The sequence below is a fragment of the Diuraphis noxia genome, unplaced genomic scaffold (assembly GCF_037042655.1).
Source record: "Diuraphis noxia isolate RWA-SAM2 unplaced genomic scaffold, SU_Dnox_SAM2 contig0003, whole genome shotgun sequence".
Classification (NCBI taxonomy): Eukaryota; Metazoa; Arthropoda; class Insecta; order Hemiptera; family Aphididae; genus Diuraphis; species Diuraphis noxia.
This window is the reverse complement of record NW_028301713.1, coordinates 58,543,780-58,559,015: the sequence shown is the minus strand read 5'-3', so window position 1 is coordinate 58,559,015 and position 15,236 is coordinate 58,543,780. Positions and strand designations below refer to the sequence as shown.

The 15,236-nt window shown below is 26.1% G+C and overlaps 3 protein-coding genes across 12 annotated transcripts; 1 reads left to right on the top strand and 2 right to left on the bottom strand.

The window, feature by feature from the left end:
• The first annotated feature begins 21 nt into the window (after positions 1 to 21).
• On the top strand, positions 22 to 2,752 carry LOC107162389 (deoxycytidylate deaminase-like). 3 transcript variants are annotated; one of them, XM_089223621.1, is made up of 4 exons: positions 22 to 131; positions 1,425 to 1,573; positions 1,640 to 1,863; positions 1,939 to 2,752. In XM_089223621.1, exons 2-4 carry the CDS (start codon positions 1,452 to 1,454, stop codon positions 2,253 to 2,255), a joined length of 663 nt encoding a protein of 220 aa, XP_089079747.1. In that variant the 5' UTR covers positions 22 to 131; positions 1,425 to 1,451; the 3' UTR covers positions 2,256 to 2,752. The 3 variants fall into 3 exon arrangements, with proteins under 3 accessions (XP_089079747.1, XP_089079746.1, XP_089079748.1); XM_089223620.1 differs by having other exon boundaries at positions 1,368 to 1,573; XM_089223622.1 differs by having other exon boundaries at positions 51 to 216.
• Svip (small VCP interacting protein) lies at positions 2,648 to 4,922 on the bottom strand. Of its 7 annotated transcripts, none has more exons than XM_015510686.2 (5): positions 4,767 to 4,922; positions 4,434 to 4,587; positions 4,101 to 4,176; positions 3,874 to 4,041; positions 2,648 to 3,034 (listed from the first exon to the last, which is right to left on the bottom strand). In XM_015510686.2, the coding sequence occupies exons 2-5, from the start codon at positions 4,445 to 4,447 to the stop codon at positions 3,020 to 3,022; spliced, it is 273 nt and encodes a 90-aa protein (XP_015366172.1). In that variant the 5' UTR covers positions 4,448 to 4,587; positions 4,767 to 4,922; the 3' UTR covers positions 2,648 to 3,019. The 7 variants fall into 7 exon arrangements, with proteins under 7 accessions (XP_015366172.1, XP_015366254.1, XP_089079749.1 ...); XM_015510768.2 differs by having other exon boundaries at positions 4,490 to 4,587; XM_089223623.1 differs by having other exon boundaries at positions 4,771 to 4,906.
• Positions 4,923 to 13,694: 8,772 nt separating this feature from the next.
• Positions 13,695 to 15,236, bottom strand: LOC149057591 (uncharacterized). 2 transcript variants are annotated; one of them, XM_089223619.1, is made up of 4 exons: positions 14,991 to 15,236; positions 14,546 to 14,745; positions 14,172 to 14,351; positions 13,695 to 14,108 (listed from the first exon to the last, which is right to left on the bottom strand). In XM_089223619.1, exons 2-4 carry the CDS (start codon positions 14,742 to 14,744, stop codon positions 13,927 to 13,929), a joined length of 561 nt encoding a protein of 186 aa, XP_089079745.1. In that variant the 5' UTR covers position 14,745; positions 14,991 to 15,236; the 3' UTR covers positions 13,695 to 13,926. The 2 variants fall into 2 exon arrangements, with proteins under 2 accessions (XP_089079745.1, XP_089079744.1); XM_089223618.1 differs by having other exon boundaries at positions 14,546 to 15,236.

Sequence of the window (15,236 nt, the reverse complement as noted above, 5' to 3'; positions counted from 1 at the left end):
CCGTTTTTATTTACTGTCTGGTATATTGTAAGTAAAGTTGTGATCATAGAGTATAGACCATAGTATCATACTATCATACATTATTTCGTACTTGTACTGTCCACAAGTGTTAAAATTTTAAATGTAAAACGGTAAGTTGTCATCCAACACTAACAATTTCTCCTTAAAATAATTTAATTTTGGGGAAACGTTGAGTATACAAATCGCACGTACCTGGTAGGTACTTTTATATTTTTTTGTACAGTAATTTCAATTCAATTTAGAATATTTCAAATATTTATTGGACATTAATCGTTTACCAACCGTTCTATGTTACTAACTAGTAACTACCTAACTTAACACTAGTTATGGTGTATATATATATAATGACCATTTGGTTATATGTATATAATATAATATGTCCCATGAAGAAGTGACCGGGAGGCATCATATAATAATATACCTGGAGTTATAAAAAAAAAACCCATAACAGGGTGGGTTTAACATTCTTTTACTTATAGGTAATTACCTAACCTACCACACTACTTACCAATAAATTAATATTTTTGAAAGGAAATTATGTGCATAACAATAACAACGTTTTTACTACAGGTTTTATTTTATTATTCTGCAGAATAATAACTAGAATAAGTACCTTAAGCATTTTGTTTTCCTAAATTATATCTCTTTGTGAGTACGTATCTCATCTAAGTCTGTTGTTCATTGTTAGACATTGTTTACTGTTTAATGTCAATCTGAAGTCATGTCACGTTTAACAGCAGTATCACTTGGAAGTTATGGAAGATGTGAAAAAAACAATGTAATATTCTAGGTATTATTCTGTAGAATTTTCAAAAATATTAATTTGATCCAACTTATTTTAGAATATTTTTTTTTAATATAAAAGTTAGATGTACCCTTAAACGGGTTTTTTTTTCATAACTTCAGATATAATATTATCACAGATGTATTCAAACTGTACGTTGCGGCTTCTTGTGGCATCGTGAGAATTGCCTCAGGGAACCATATCAAAGAACTAGGAATGGACATTAATGTAGTTCATCTTGTACAATTTATATTTTTTTTCTTTATTTAAAATAAGTAATCTATATCTTAGGGGCATAATAGGCTTATGTGGTTAGGGTATACATATAAATTAATTTTAATAATCGCTTAAACAATTAGACTAATCAAATATTAACAAGCTATACTTGATGTGAGAAATCATCCAGTATTGACACTCACTAATTGATTTTTTTTTATATTATTTATAAATATATAAATTGTATGAATGTTATTTAAAATCATAATGGAAAAAGATAGCAAAACACATCATACAACCATTTGAAGTTTTATTTCTTATACTAATTTCTGTTATTATCACTCAGATGCCTTCACAGGACACATGTAAGTATTAAAAAAAATTTAACAAGATAATGTTTCAGATACCAAAATTGCTGATTGAACCTAATATGGAACATCAAATTAATGTCAATGAATCTAAAGTCGAAATTTACTCAATTAATGAAACAACACAATACTATGATAATGTTAAAACCGAAAATACTAGTGTTGAAACAGACACTTCAAATGAGTAGGATTGTAGATTACAATATAAATTCAATTGTCTAATATTATAAAATTTTATACTTATGTATAGGAAGCGAAAAAATTATTTAAGCTGGGACGATTTTTTTATGGCAACAGCATTTTTGGTTGCTAAACGTAGTAAAGATCCAGTTACTCAAGTTGGTGCTTGTATTGTTACTCCAGACAAAAAAATTGTAGGTACAGGGTATAATGGAATGCCAATTGGATGTAATGATGATGACTTTCCATGGGGTAAAAATAATCCATCAAAGTTAGAAAACAAATATTTCTATGGTAAGTCATAATATTTATATTTATTTAATTTTATGATATTAAAATAATAAATTTGATCCTCATTTATATTTTCAGTATGCCATGCTGAAATGAATGCTGTCTTAAATAAAAATTCTATGGATCTACGTAATTGTACCATTTATGTTGCACTTTTCCCATGTAATGAATGTGCAAAAATAATTATCCAATCAGGTATTAAAGAAGTAGTGTATTTGTCAGATAAATATAGCTTTAAACCAGAAATGGTTGCCTCTAAAAGAATGTTTAAAGCGTCAGGTGTATCTGTCAGACAACACACTCCATCTAAACAGCATCTTGTACTTGATTTTTCAGAAATTAATTCAAATATGACACAAATGCCTAGCACTCCTGACAAATCAAATTCTAAATAATTGTATTTAAACTATGTAACAAAATTTGACTAAATTAATTTTTGGTTACTTTTTATAACCAATAATATTTAAAATTTAAAAATACTTGTGATAATTTTCCTCAATAATTGAAAATTAAGTTATAAATCTATTTTTTTGTACATATTATATCATATATTTATACTAGTTTTGTTTATACAACATATTTAAAAAAAAACTATTTTCCACTTAAAATGGTGTTTTAATGTTATTAAAATACTATTTAATATCCTGACAGCAAATATTCTCATAACTTTGTATATAATTAGACCAATTGCATAGCACTACCACTTTTTAATGGACCATGTAAAATTCTAAGTTAGCCGTAGAGTCTAAACCTTATTATTATTAAAAAAAAATAAGCTAGTATATGATATTATTTGTTTGAATTATAATATAATAATGTGTAATCAAATATTTTTAAATTATAACAAAATAGTAAATGTACAATTTATATAATAAATCACTTAACATATTGATATTGTTTTTTAGATTTTTGAATATGTGTGTGACGAATGATATTTAAACATGGCATAGTTGTTGAACATTAAAAAATAGTATAATAAAATATAATATGAACAGATAAAAATATATTTATATAAACTAAAATGATTAACTAGATAAATATTTAATATTACAGGTGTTATGTACATAAATTATTACAGACCGTAATATAAAACATGATTAAATAGATTAATAAATATATATTTTGCTGATGAAAGCATAAACTTCAATAATTTGAATAATTAACTGACTTGCCACTGAAAAAATATTGAATAACATTAAAATATATGTAGCATTTATCATGGGCGTAGGTAAGGAGGGTTTTGGGTGTTCAAACACCCCCGAAATTAAATAAAACAATCTAACCTAACCAAGAAAACTAAGTTTTATCTTATAATTTTTTTTTATATTTTTAAATTTGTAAATTATATGGACAAAATATTGTATTTATATTATAAATAATTATTATTATTATTATATTATTTAATATATACAAATAAATGATTCTTAATTTTATCATATTAATATAGATTTAGACAAAAAACCCCTCTGAAAATATTTCCTACCTACGCCCATGGCATTTATGTTATAAAATAACACAATTAACTCCCCAATTGTCCGACCTAAGTACCTGGTAATTAATAATATTATATTCATACTCCATTACAAGAATATAATAATAGACAGATTTAGGCTTCAAAGGTTAGGCGTGATGGATATCTATCTTTTACATATTACATGTATATTTTATAAAATTTTGTGTTTTTATGAAATATATGTTAAATAAGATTTTAATTGTATTAAGACTAATAAAATTAAGTGCAAATAGGATTTCAAAAAAATTCTATAAAAAAACTATTCCTTAGGATACTCTCTTTGTTACCTAACAATATTTATAAATTTGTTCATATAAATAACTCTTTCAAATAGATCTTGGATCTGATCCTGATTATAATTTATAATTTATATTTATATTAATCAGAGAGATAACACACTATTCAAGTAAATCAATTATAATATTGGAACTGGATACTATTATTTTATAATATTTTGTAATGTTTGATTATTTTGGTACAATAGAAAAATTATTTAATACCTTTAATCCAGCACTCGTCCCCATATTAGCACTTCTATTAGCTTCTTCATCACGTTTTTGTTGTTCTCGTTGCATGCGTTTGACACGATCTGGATTCTTAATACCTCGGCTTTCCTGTTCTCTTAAACGTTTTTCAGCAGCTGCAGCTTGTTGTTCTCGGACAATTGCCTAATCAAATATCTATGTATTATGTTGAGAAGTCAAAATAAATATTAAAACCAGTTTACCAAATCTACTCTAGTTGATTCATTAGAACTCCCACAGCAACACAATAGTTTGTAAATATTCCAACCCATGGTTAAACTAAAAATTTAACTTCAATTTATTATTTATTTTGTTATTCATTAGTTACGATTTTGATTTAACAAATAAAAGGAATTACTTTTTACATATAATTAAATATTCATGTTAGATAAGACAGATTTATATAACAGAATAATAAACATGCATTTCTTATCATAAATTCATATTTTGATTATCATATGGATTGTTGAAACTTGAAAGCACAGATATTTAGTATAATATAGGTACTAATATTTATACGTATACGGTATACCTACTATAGTTTATACATAAATCATACACAAGCTATATTTTCATATAGTCCATGACTTACGGTGGCGGATTAAGAGGATGAGGCTATGGAGTACGGGCCCGCCGCCCTTAGGACTAGGCTATTTATTTTTTGAAGACAGCATTGCGATTGTGATACACCTATTAATATTCAATAATTATTATAAAATATCTTCATTGAAGAATATGGTCTCAATAGATAATATCATTAAGCAATTTTCAAAAGTTAAAAAAAGAAACTTGGAATTAATAATGTAATATACCTAAATATTTTTTTTTAAATAAACAGTTCATTTTTGTTATTACTTTAATATAATTACTTGCTTATGCTTCTGATGAAAATTGATACCTACAAATATTACTATTTAAAATATGTTGTTATTTTCAAACGTATACATAACAAAAAAAGATCTAAATATTAGTTACAACATAGTATGTTAATTAAAATATTATATAAATTTAAAATACAACTACGTAAATTCTTGAACCTCAATTATCCTCCCCCCCCCCTAGTGAGTGATAAAACCTGCCCTTGCTTGAAAGTGATACCACAAGGTGTGTTACCCTGGCACCCCAAGTTCAAAATTTCGACTTGAAAACTATTTGGTATTATGTTATTTATTATGTAACATTTTGTAACCGCAAAAAAAAATTTTGTAACCCCATCGGTGCCCCGGAAAACGGCGATACATGTTCCGGGTGCCAGGGTAACGTTACTTAGTTAAATGTACAAGATAACAGCTCAAAATATTGGAATGTTAAAAAGCTTGACAATTTTATACAAGGTCCTCTACTTTAAGTTGTTATTGTTAATTTAAAAATATGAAAATACATATACTGCATAGGTACAATTTTTTTTACAATTATATTTGTGTGGTGATACTTGAAACATTTTATGTACATCTATTATTTTATTTTATAATTTTATTATATTTTGCATTTTAAAATGCAAGTTTTTCGGGAAAATGATTGCATCCTACCTATAAATTATAATAAATTACTTTATTTACAATATTATCATAAAATAATTAGTTATAATATTATATATGCGTACAGACCGGGTGTTGACCAGTTACCCTCAACCAAAGGTACCATTTGCCCATAATAAAAATTGTATTAAAAATAATAGTTCACCTGGTACAAAGAGAGTATTTGACCAAAGTGCTTAATTTTAGATTTGTGTAAGTGTAATTATAATTATTGTTTTTATTATTTTTATAAATTTTACCTATCATTTTATACATTTTTTTTATTATTTGCATTTTTTATGTTACAAATTACAATACCTAATATCCTTATAATTTATATTATATATATAATAGCAAATATAATTGTATACTATATTACCTTTTTTGAAAACTTACATTTTATGGCACTTATAATTATTGTATTAATTATACTTTTATTATAAATATTATTATCATTTACATATTTACGATATTTATTTCTGCTATTTTGATGTATTATAATCATGTTAATCACACCTACTGTATAGCAGAGCGTTACTCACCCTTTTTCATTTTTTTTTTTACTTCAATGTCACTTGCTTTTTAAACTGTTAAAGTACAAGTATTATTTGGAATCGGATAAATAAAATATAAGTAGTATTAAATTATTAACTTTATATATTTTATACAATTTATTTTGTATACAATAACATTTCAATGTTCACTTTATTTTTTGTTGCTAACGATACTCCATCTTTTAGGTCATCATAAACTTCCCATTGATCATTGGATCTATAAACAAACGCCTTATAGTGGCCTGCAGTCACTCTTAAGCCCCACCGGTCTTGACCACTAAATCCTACAGCCCCTCTTAAATAATGATTTAAGATGATTCTATAAACCAGTGATCACATTAAGCGGAACTCACTGTATTTTCATTTATAACTCTAAATTATTTATTAAAAAAATATAGGTACTTACCTTACACAAAACACACTTTAGATATAAGTAATATTATATGAATTACGAAAAAAAAAAATTTAAAACACGCAACACAACGATTTTAATGTAGGAACCAGCTGAGTTTTGACATTCACGATCCACGATGGTTGAATTGATTATGGAAAAAGAAATTAAATGAATACGATGTTTTCATTTTCAATATTTTAAAATATTTATAAATAGCTTAGCTAAATCAGTAATCAGTAGGCATTATAATAAAATTATAAATATAAACAACACAACAGTAATAATTTCATTTAAGTATAAAAATAGATATTTTGGTAATTGCGATGACTTTGAATTCAACCTCTTACAAACTTCTTAATTTTAAATTCTAAATAGGTATAAATAATGTACTATTTGACATTTGTACGACAAGTATCTTAAATAAAATAAATTAAAATATGAGTAGTTAATTATTTATGGATGTCCATTAACATTCTATAATATAAGATAGCTTGATCTTATACTATGCGACCATGCAGATAAAAAATAGGGCTCGGAAATTTTAGGATTTCGAATGTTTTTAAATAATCATTAAAAACATAGTCAAGTAATATATAAATTTGTTTACTTATAATACGAGTTTATACTTAAAATGTATAGTTGCATATTTTGCATATTTGACAATTATTTATATGAATGAGTAAGTTTTTAATTCCCAACTTAAGAAAATATCTAATAGTTCAATGTAATGCTCAAGTTAATTAGTACTGTATTAAAAATAAACAAATATATTCAATTTAAGTTGTTTTTTATTTAAAAAATTCACATCGACACAGCGCATGGAGCTTTCACTGCAGTGCTTCGCTAAAATTTATTTTTGATTCATAAGTAAGCCAGTTAATATTTGTGTTACGCGTTATGAAAACAAGTGTTTCGAATCACAAAACGATTTTATTTAACGTTTATATTTTATAACTAATAACAATATGTGCTATATTAATTAAATAATTTTTACATTTAAGAACAAAGAAAAAGAGAAGGACGACCGAATACGTCCGTTACGCCGGTTACGTATACCGACGATTATCGAATTTCGTGCGAAATGATCGCCGATCTGAAATTATACCTTATCGCATACGACCGATAGGTACGTACCGAACAATTTGTTCATAAGACTTGCACTACATTTTTATGTTTATTTGACGTTTTATGTGGGACGTATTAAAAAATAATAATAATAAATAATATAAACGATAAAGCCATGATAGATTTGTATACTTAAACATTTTAATTAATTTAATCACAATTTTCCAGGGTACGTTACACATTTTTTTTGTGGTTACAAAATGTTACATAATAAATAACATAATACCAAACAGTTTTCAAGTCGAAATTTTAATTATTTAATGTTTGGGGTGCTGGGGTAACGTTACCCTGGCACCCGGAACATGTATCGCCGTTTTCCGGGGCACCGATGGGGTTACAAAAATTTTTTTTTCGGTTACAAAATGTTACATAATAAATAACATAATACCAAACAGTTTTCAAGTCGAAATTTTAATTATTTAATGTTTGGGGTGCTGGGGTAACGTTACCCTGGCACCCGGAACATGTATCGCCGTTTTCCGGGGCACCGATGGGGTTACAAAATTTTTTTTTGTGGTTACAAAATGTTACATAATAAATAACATAATACCAAACAGTTTTCAAGTCGAAATTTTGAACTTGGGGTGCCAGGGTAACACACCTGATACCACAGACTATTTTATGGAAATTTCTCATATACTCTATAGTCTATATATACTATAATAGTATAATATTATACTACCTATATTTTATATTATTTTTATCTTACGTTAATTTATGAAATATTGTTATTGCTATATGTAAAAAGCCGTTTGGCTTTTATACAAATAAATAAATAAATATTATAGTATGTGGACATGTGGTATACTGGTGGTATTGTTATGATTGTGTGATGACAGTGTAATTATTTTACAGAACAGAAGTAAATAACTTAGAAGTTATAGTCCATCGTATGTATTTCATTGTGATTTTTAATCATCAATACATTTAGGCCAGTGGGGGGAGGTATGAGGGAGAACCTTTTTTTTCAATTTTTAATGAATCTGATAAAGTGATAACCATAAATTATATTTTTATAAAATAATTATCATCAAGTGGATTTTAAAAAATTAACCATATCCCCCCTGGGCTAGACTGGAACGGTTTCAGCCCACTATTCTTTATAAACAACCGGCCCACTTTCCAAAGTTTAACGGCACAACTTAAAATTAAAAAATATTACATCTTATTCAATAGTTTTTTTACTTTCATCTAAATTTTATATAAGGATAGGATTCTGGAACTTTTTCTATGTTGGTTCAAAAAAAAAAATTAAAATATAAATATATCAATAATACAGAGGTATAAACCAGTAACACTAAGTAGCAGTATGACCTCCTCTGTTGTCGGTTTTCACAGGAAAAAAAAAAAAGTAGCAGTATGAAAAATTAAATTTCATAATTATTGATATATATTAATATATAGCGAGTGTCTTGCAAGGATGTGTCCATTGCGATATCTCCCAGAATAATGGAGATATCAGAATTCTGATTTTGTAATTAGACCCTCAGAAGAACTATAATTATTTAATATTTTAATGTTTTGATAATAAAGTTTAAAAATATATTTCTTTATTTAATTATCTCCGAAAAAGATAAACATTGAAGAAAGCCAATTTTCCTAAAAACATTTCATTTTCATCAATTTCCTGATTTTAGATTCTGAACGGAGTTATGAATGTATTGATTTAACAATTATGTGTTTTAGATTCTGAACGAAGTGATGTTGATTTTACAATGATGTGTGTGTTTTTTTTTTTTTTTTTTTTTTTTTTTGTGTCTGTGTACAGCATAACTAGTCGAAATAATGCTTCGATTTCAAACTTTGGGGGTGGTTTCCGATGTAAAATTGAAGATCCTTGGTGCATTATAGAGGTCAAAAGTAAACATTTTCCAACAGTTTTCAAAAAAATCGAGAAAAAAAAAATAAAATGACAGAAAAACGGGAATTTTTACGCAAAATCAGTTTTCGACCAAATCGATTTTTTTATATGGTTGTAATTCAAAAAATAATCACTTTAAATACTTGAAATTTTCACCAAATGTTTATGTTAGTGTTCTCTATATACAGTTTAATTTTCAAAAATGTTTGACTTTTTTTGACTTATTTATAGACCACTGAAATTTACACTTTTTTTGAGAATTTTTTTTTTGAAGTGTCGGTAAAAAAATGTTGGACGACCAAAAAAACTTGAAAATTTAATACAAGGTTCCTTATGAGTTTTTCTTATTGTAGCTAAAAAAAATTAAAAATCGTAAGTCACAATTGTTTTTAATAAGCTTTTATAGTTTAAAATTTTACGAAATCTGTCGAAAAAGCGAAAATTTGCAAGTAATTTTGAAGTTGAAAAATCATAAAATTTTTTGCGTTTATAACTAAGGATTAAAAATACAACACTAAGTTCTCCATAAGTTTTCCTTCAAGTAGCTATAGAGAAAACTCGAAGTATCATTATAGAAAAAATTTTAAGTGCGTTTGAATTTTAAATTTTTACGAAATAGCGTAACGATAACGATTTATCCTGAAACGATTTTAAATATTTGTTATTATTCAAAAAGTATAAGTCCTAGATACTTGAAAATTTTACCAGTTATTAGGATTGGTATTTTCTTTACATGATTAAATTTTCAAAATATTTTGACTTTTTTTGAAATATTTATAGACGACTGAAATTTTCAATTTGTCTGAAAATTTTTTTTTGAAGTGTCGATAAAATTTTTTTGGCCCTATCAAAATACTTGAAAATTTAATACAAAGTTCCTCATAAGTTATTCTTAAAGTGAAAGTGATTAAAAAATTATAAGAATACATAGGCACAATTTTTTTTTATAAGCGTTTATAGTTCAAATTTTTACGAAATCTGTCGAAAATGTGAAAATTTGCAATTAATTTTGAAGCTGAAAAATCATAAAATTTTTTGTGTTTATAACTAAAGATTAAGAATACATCACTAAGTTTTCCATAAGTTTTACTTCAAGTAGCTATAGAGAAAACTCGAAGCGTCATCATAGGAAAAATTTTAATTGCGTTTGAATTTTAAATTTTTACGAAATAGCGTAACGATAATGATTTATCCTGAAACGATTTTAAATATTTGTTATTATTCAAAAAGTATGAGTCATAGATACTTGAAAATTTTACCAGTTATTAAGATTGGCATTTTCTTTACATGATTCTTACCGGTTCTTTTGGTTATAGCAGTAATAAATAAAAATAAGTATTAACTTATAGGACTATATTATATGCGTATATGCCACCAGTCCCTAAAGTATTCAAATTTTCGTACTACACACATAGTTCCAAATCAGTCAAATCTAAATTATACATAGTACGTATCAAAATAATAATATGTATTTACAAAAAATTTTTTTTATATAAAACTCATTTTAAGGCTTCTAACACATTTTTACAATAGCAGGTGAAAAATAAAATAAAAATATAATCACAATTTTTATTTACAAGCTTTCAAATTTTGAATTTTGACAACATACGTAAAAATCATGAAAATTCGTAAATTATTTTATGCTAGAAATTCATAAAAAAATTTCCTTTTATATCTAAGATTTGAAAATTTAATATAAGGCTCCTAACATATTTTTACAATAGCAGGTGAAAAATAAAAGAAATATATTGGCACAATTTTTTTTTACAAGCGTTCAAAGTTTGAATTTTGACAACATAAGTAAAAATCACGAAAATTCACAAATTATTTTAAACTAGAAATTCATAAAAAATTTTCTTTTTAAATCTAAGATTTGAAAATTTTTAATAATCTATAATATATCCTAGACAGATAAACTGTCTTCGTTCAGAATCGTTTTTCGTATACTATGATATAATAATATCATTGGATTCAAATTTAATTCCATCCATTACAGTAACCCACTTGTAACCTACCTACTATACAGCAAAGCGACATCCACGACTTCTCCGCTTTTTTTTTTGTGTCTGTAGTACAGCATAGCTTGTCGAAATAATAATGCTTCAATTTCAAATTTTGGGGGTGGTTTCCGATTGAAAAGTGAATATCCTTGGTGCATTATTCAGGTCAAAAATAAACATTTTCCAATAGTTTTCAAAAAAATCGAGAAAAACAAAAAAAAAGTGACCAGTTTTCGACCAAATCTATTATTTTTTATATGATTGTAATTCAAAAACTAATCACAGTAAATACTTGAAATTTTCATCAAATGTTTATGATAGTGTTATCTATATAAAGTTTAATTTTGACTTTTTTTGAGTTATTTATAGACAACTGAAATTTTCGATTTTTAATATATAATAATAGGTATATGTAAATCTATGATAATATAAGGTATTATGAATTATGATAACTACCTACATGGCTACATGCAATGTTTTTGGAAAAATTGATTAACCATTCCTTATGCATAATGCGTCCTAATTAAAAAATAAAATATTTGTTTCAAAAAAGAATATATGACAATATTTAAATATAATACATATGTTATACAGCGGATGATTCTTTTAAGTGGGTAGACTAATTATCTCGAAAAGTATTTACTTTTTTCAAAATATTTTTTTACATGGTTTCAAGTTGTTAAAAAAACCAAAATTTTTATTAAAAAATTATATTTTTAAATATTTTTTATCCTTATCATTTTTTTTAAGTTTTTTACTTTTTTGAATGACAACATAGAGTTTTAATTTCATATTCCAAAGCAGATTATTTTTCTAAGTATTTTGATTCATAAAAATCGAATTTAGGTCTAGACGGTCTAGTAGTTTTTGAGTTATAAGTATTTAAAGTTTAGATTGGCATAGTGGAGTGGTACGGGGTTACCCCGCAAAATGTTTGTCCACTACTCCGCTTGTTAAAACTTTAAATACATATAACTCATAAACTACTAGTCCTAAATTCGATTTTTATGAATCAAAATACTTGGAAAAATATTCTGCTTTGGAATATGAAATTAAAACTCTATGTTGTCATTCAAAAAAATAAAAAACTTAAAAAATGATAAGGATAAAAAACCGGTGTGTACTAGTTGCGGTCATAATCAAAAATTACGTACTAGTTGTGGTCACCCCTCAAAAAGGTTACATACTAGTTGCGGTCACCCATCAATAAAACCTTATACACAATAACGTACAGTGCGGTCACTCAAATAATAATAACTAAGTATACTAAATAATATAATATAATATAGTTTATATAATAATTAAATATGAAATTAATATTTCGTTTATTTATTTAATTTAGAAAAATGTATCAATCAACATTTTCCTTCCCATTTATATCGAAAATGTAACTTACTTAGGACTGTCTACACACTATTATTTATTGTGTAGGTATGGTTAAAAATGTTGATACTTATGTTTAAATTATTCGAATATTCGAAACTATGATCGGAGTATACAATTTAATCTATTTTATTTATAAACGCTGTGTACATTATATCCAAAAATATATTTAATCGTATAATATAAATTTTGCCTGGAATTGGAGTTAATAAAGCTATGATCGCAATTAAGATATTACCTAAATTGGCGTGACCGCAACTGTTATATCTGTTTATCTCAAAAATCGTCATGACCGCAACTAGTATGCAGCCTAAAAAACATTTAAAAATATAATTTTTTAATAAAAACGTTGGTTTTTTAACAACTTGAAACCAGGTAAAAAAATATTCTGAAAAAAGTAAATACTTTTCGAGATAATTAGTGTACCCACTTAAAAGAATCACCTGTATATCCTAGACTGACAAATCATCTCCGTTCAGAATCGTTTTTCGTATACAATGATATAATATATACCTATCATTGCATTCAAATTTAACCTACCCTAGGCAGAAGTTCACCCCACCCCCTAATGTAAAGCAGAGGGGTAGGGGAAGGCGGGGCAGTACCGTACGGTTAAGCTTTCATGGCTTGTAAATCATGCAATTGTTAACGAAATTAAATTTTTTAAATTGGTTAATATAGATAAACTTATGGCCTATAATTTTTATTTGAAACTTTTTTAAATTTTTTTAAAAAAAATGTGCTTAATTTGTCTTTTACTTTTTTTTGGAAAAATACGGATTTACCCCAGGTGCGGGGTAAAACCGTATGTACTGTGGGGCAAAATCGTATGAAGATAATTAATATACAAAAACTTAGTACATTAGGTATATTCATTGGTAGGTACCTAAATTATTAATTGGTATTGAACTTTTATTTGATTAACTTGTAAAGTTTAACTAATATTAAGCAGTAGGTAGTAAATCATGTATATTTTCATCTTTATTAGTCAAAAATGTACCTAAACATTGTTTTTAATTCTTCAAAGTGTTAACAAATTAAAAACAATAACAACACAATATAATATATGATAAAACCTACTCCTGTTGGCAGTAGTACAACAAATACAACTTACCCAAGTACCTATACATTTATTGAAATAAAACAAAATCTTCTTTTAATAAAAGAAATAAAAATGGCCAAAAAAAATTACTTTTTAATAAAAATAACAAAAAAACTTAATACAAAAAAATAACTCATAACTTTTTTTTAACAAATCATAAAAGCTATTCACCACTGGTCGATTGAACCCCATAGCTCTCACAGCCGAAGTTGGTTCTGGGATTCGTACTGACAACTCTGGGTGTCTTAATAAAAAGCCTTTTAACCAATCTTGACCTGCATAAAAAAATTAAAAGATAAAATAACAATAAACTTTAAAATAATCATTGCTAAATTTACCTGCTAAACCATTTGTTTTATTAAAATTATGAGCAATATTGTTTCTTTCGGCAAGTTCAAAGGCCAGTTTTCTAAAATGATTTTGTGTTAAACCGAACAAACGACTTTCCATGTCTTTTAAATATTGTACAAGAACATTTTCTTGTTCGATTGAAAATACTTTTTGATAATGTCCCAAACCTATAACAAATCGCATTTTTAATTAGAAACAATTATTTCAACACATGATTGACAATTTTTCAATAATCGCCCTATTATAACCAAATATAATCTGATATTAGAAAAAAAAAAAATGGTTTTCTTAATAAGAATTTATCTCTTATAATCAAACTATCAATCTAATTACCATAATATTGTGTAATTATGAAATTTACCTTTTAATCCACACTGTTGAACATTTAATTTTCCTTCTTTTACTTTATTTACTCGGTCCTGTAGTGTTGAACGAGGAACTTCATGACGAACAGACGCTGCATCATAGGTTGTACCTTCTAACACAGCCAATATAGCGAGTTTCATATTATCTTCAGACCAAGACTGTCGGTTTGTTTTTCTTGTGTAATTACGAACCATTCTAATAAAAATAAAACATTTCAATACTATTAAATTGTTTAAATTCAACCATAGCAATTATCAAATTATCAATGTAGTAAAACCGTACAGTGTATAACCGTACGATTTTGCCCCATACGATTTTGCCCCATAAGACTATTACAAGTTATTGAGCTTCATATTAAACATTAAATTAATTAATGAATGTATTCAAACTACAAATTTATATTACACTTAATTAGCTATTGAATGATATATAAGACGTACCTGTACAGTTTTTTCACATATAAAAATTCACTATTTGAAATGTTGATAATATATTAATAATTGAATGTAATAACATAAAACGTATTTATTTCGAAAACGTGATATCAAAACACGTGCACTATCATATTCAATAAATAAACAAACAAAACGTTTCAAATCAGTGTATTCATTTTACCTCCATGATAACAATTATTGATAACATTCCGATTATACGATTTTGCCCCGCATACGGTAATACCCCGTCTT

Bases quoted from the DNA above. Each gene is read 5' to 3' on its own strand.
- LOC149057591 (XM_089223618.1), bottom strand. From the start codon at position 14,744: ATGGTTCGTAATTACACAAGAAAAACAAACCGACAGTCTTGGTCTGAA. The intron at 14,352-14,545 runs GTAAATTTCATA...GATTTGTTATAG, and splicing joins TCAACAGTGTGGATTAAAAG to GTTTGGGACATTATCAAAAA. The intron at 14,109-14,171 runs GTAAATTTAGCA...TTTTTTATGCAG, and splicing joins TAAAACAAATGGTTTAGCAG to GTCAAGATTGGTTAAAAGGC.
- Svip (XM_015510686.2), bottom strand. The intron at 4,042-4,100 runs GTAAACTGGTTT...ATATTTGATTAG, and splicing joins AATCAACTAGAGTAGATTTG to GCAATTGTCCGAGAACAACA.
- LOC107162389 (XM_089223620.1), top strand. From the start codon at position 1,416: ATGTTTCAGATACCAAAATTGCTGATTGAACCTAATATGGAACATCAA. The intron at 1,574-1,639 runs GTAGGATTGTAG...ACTTATGTATAG, and splicing joins GAAACAGACACTTCAAATGA to GAAGCGAAAAAATTATTTAA. The intron at 1,864-1,938 runs GTAAGTCATAAT...TTATATTTTCAG, and splicing joins AGAAAACAAATATTTCTATG to TATGCCATGCTGAAATGAAT.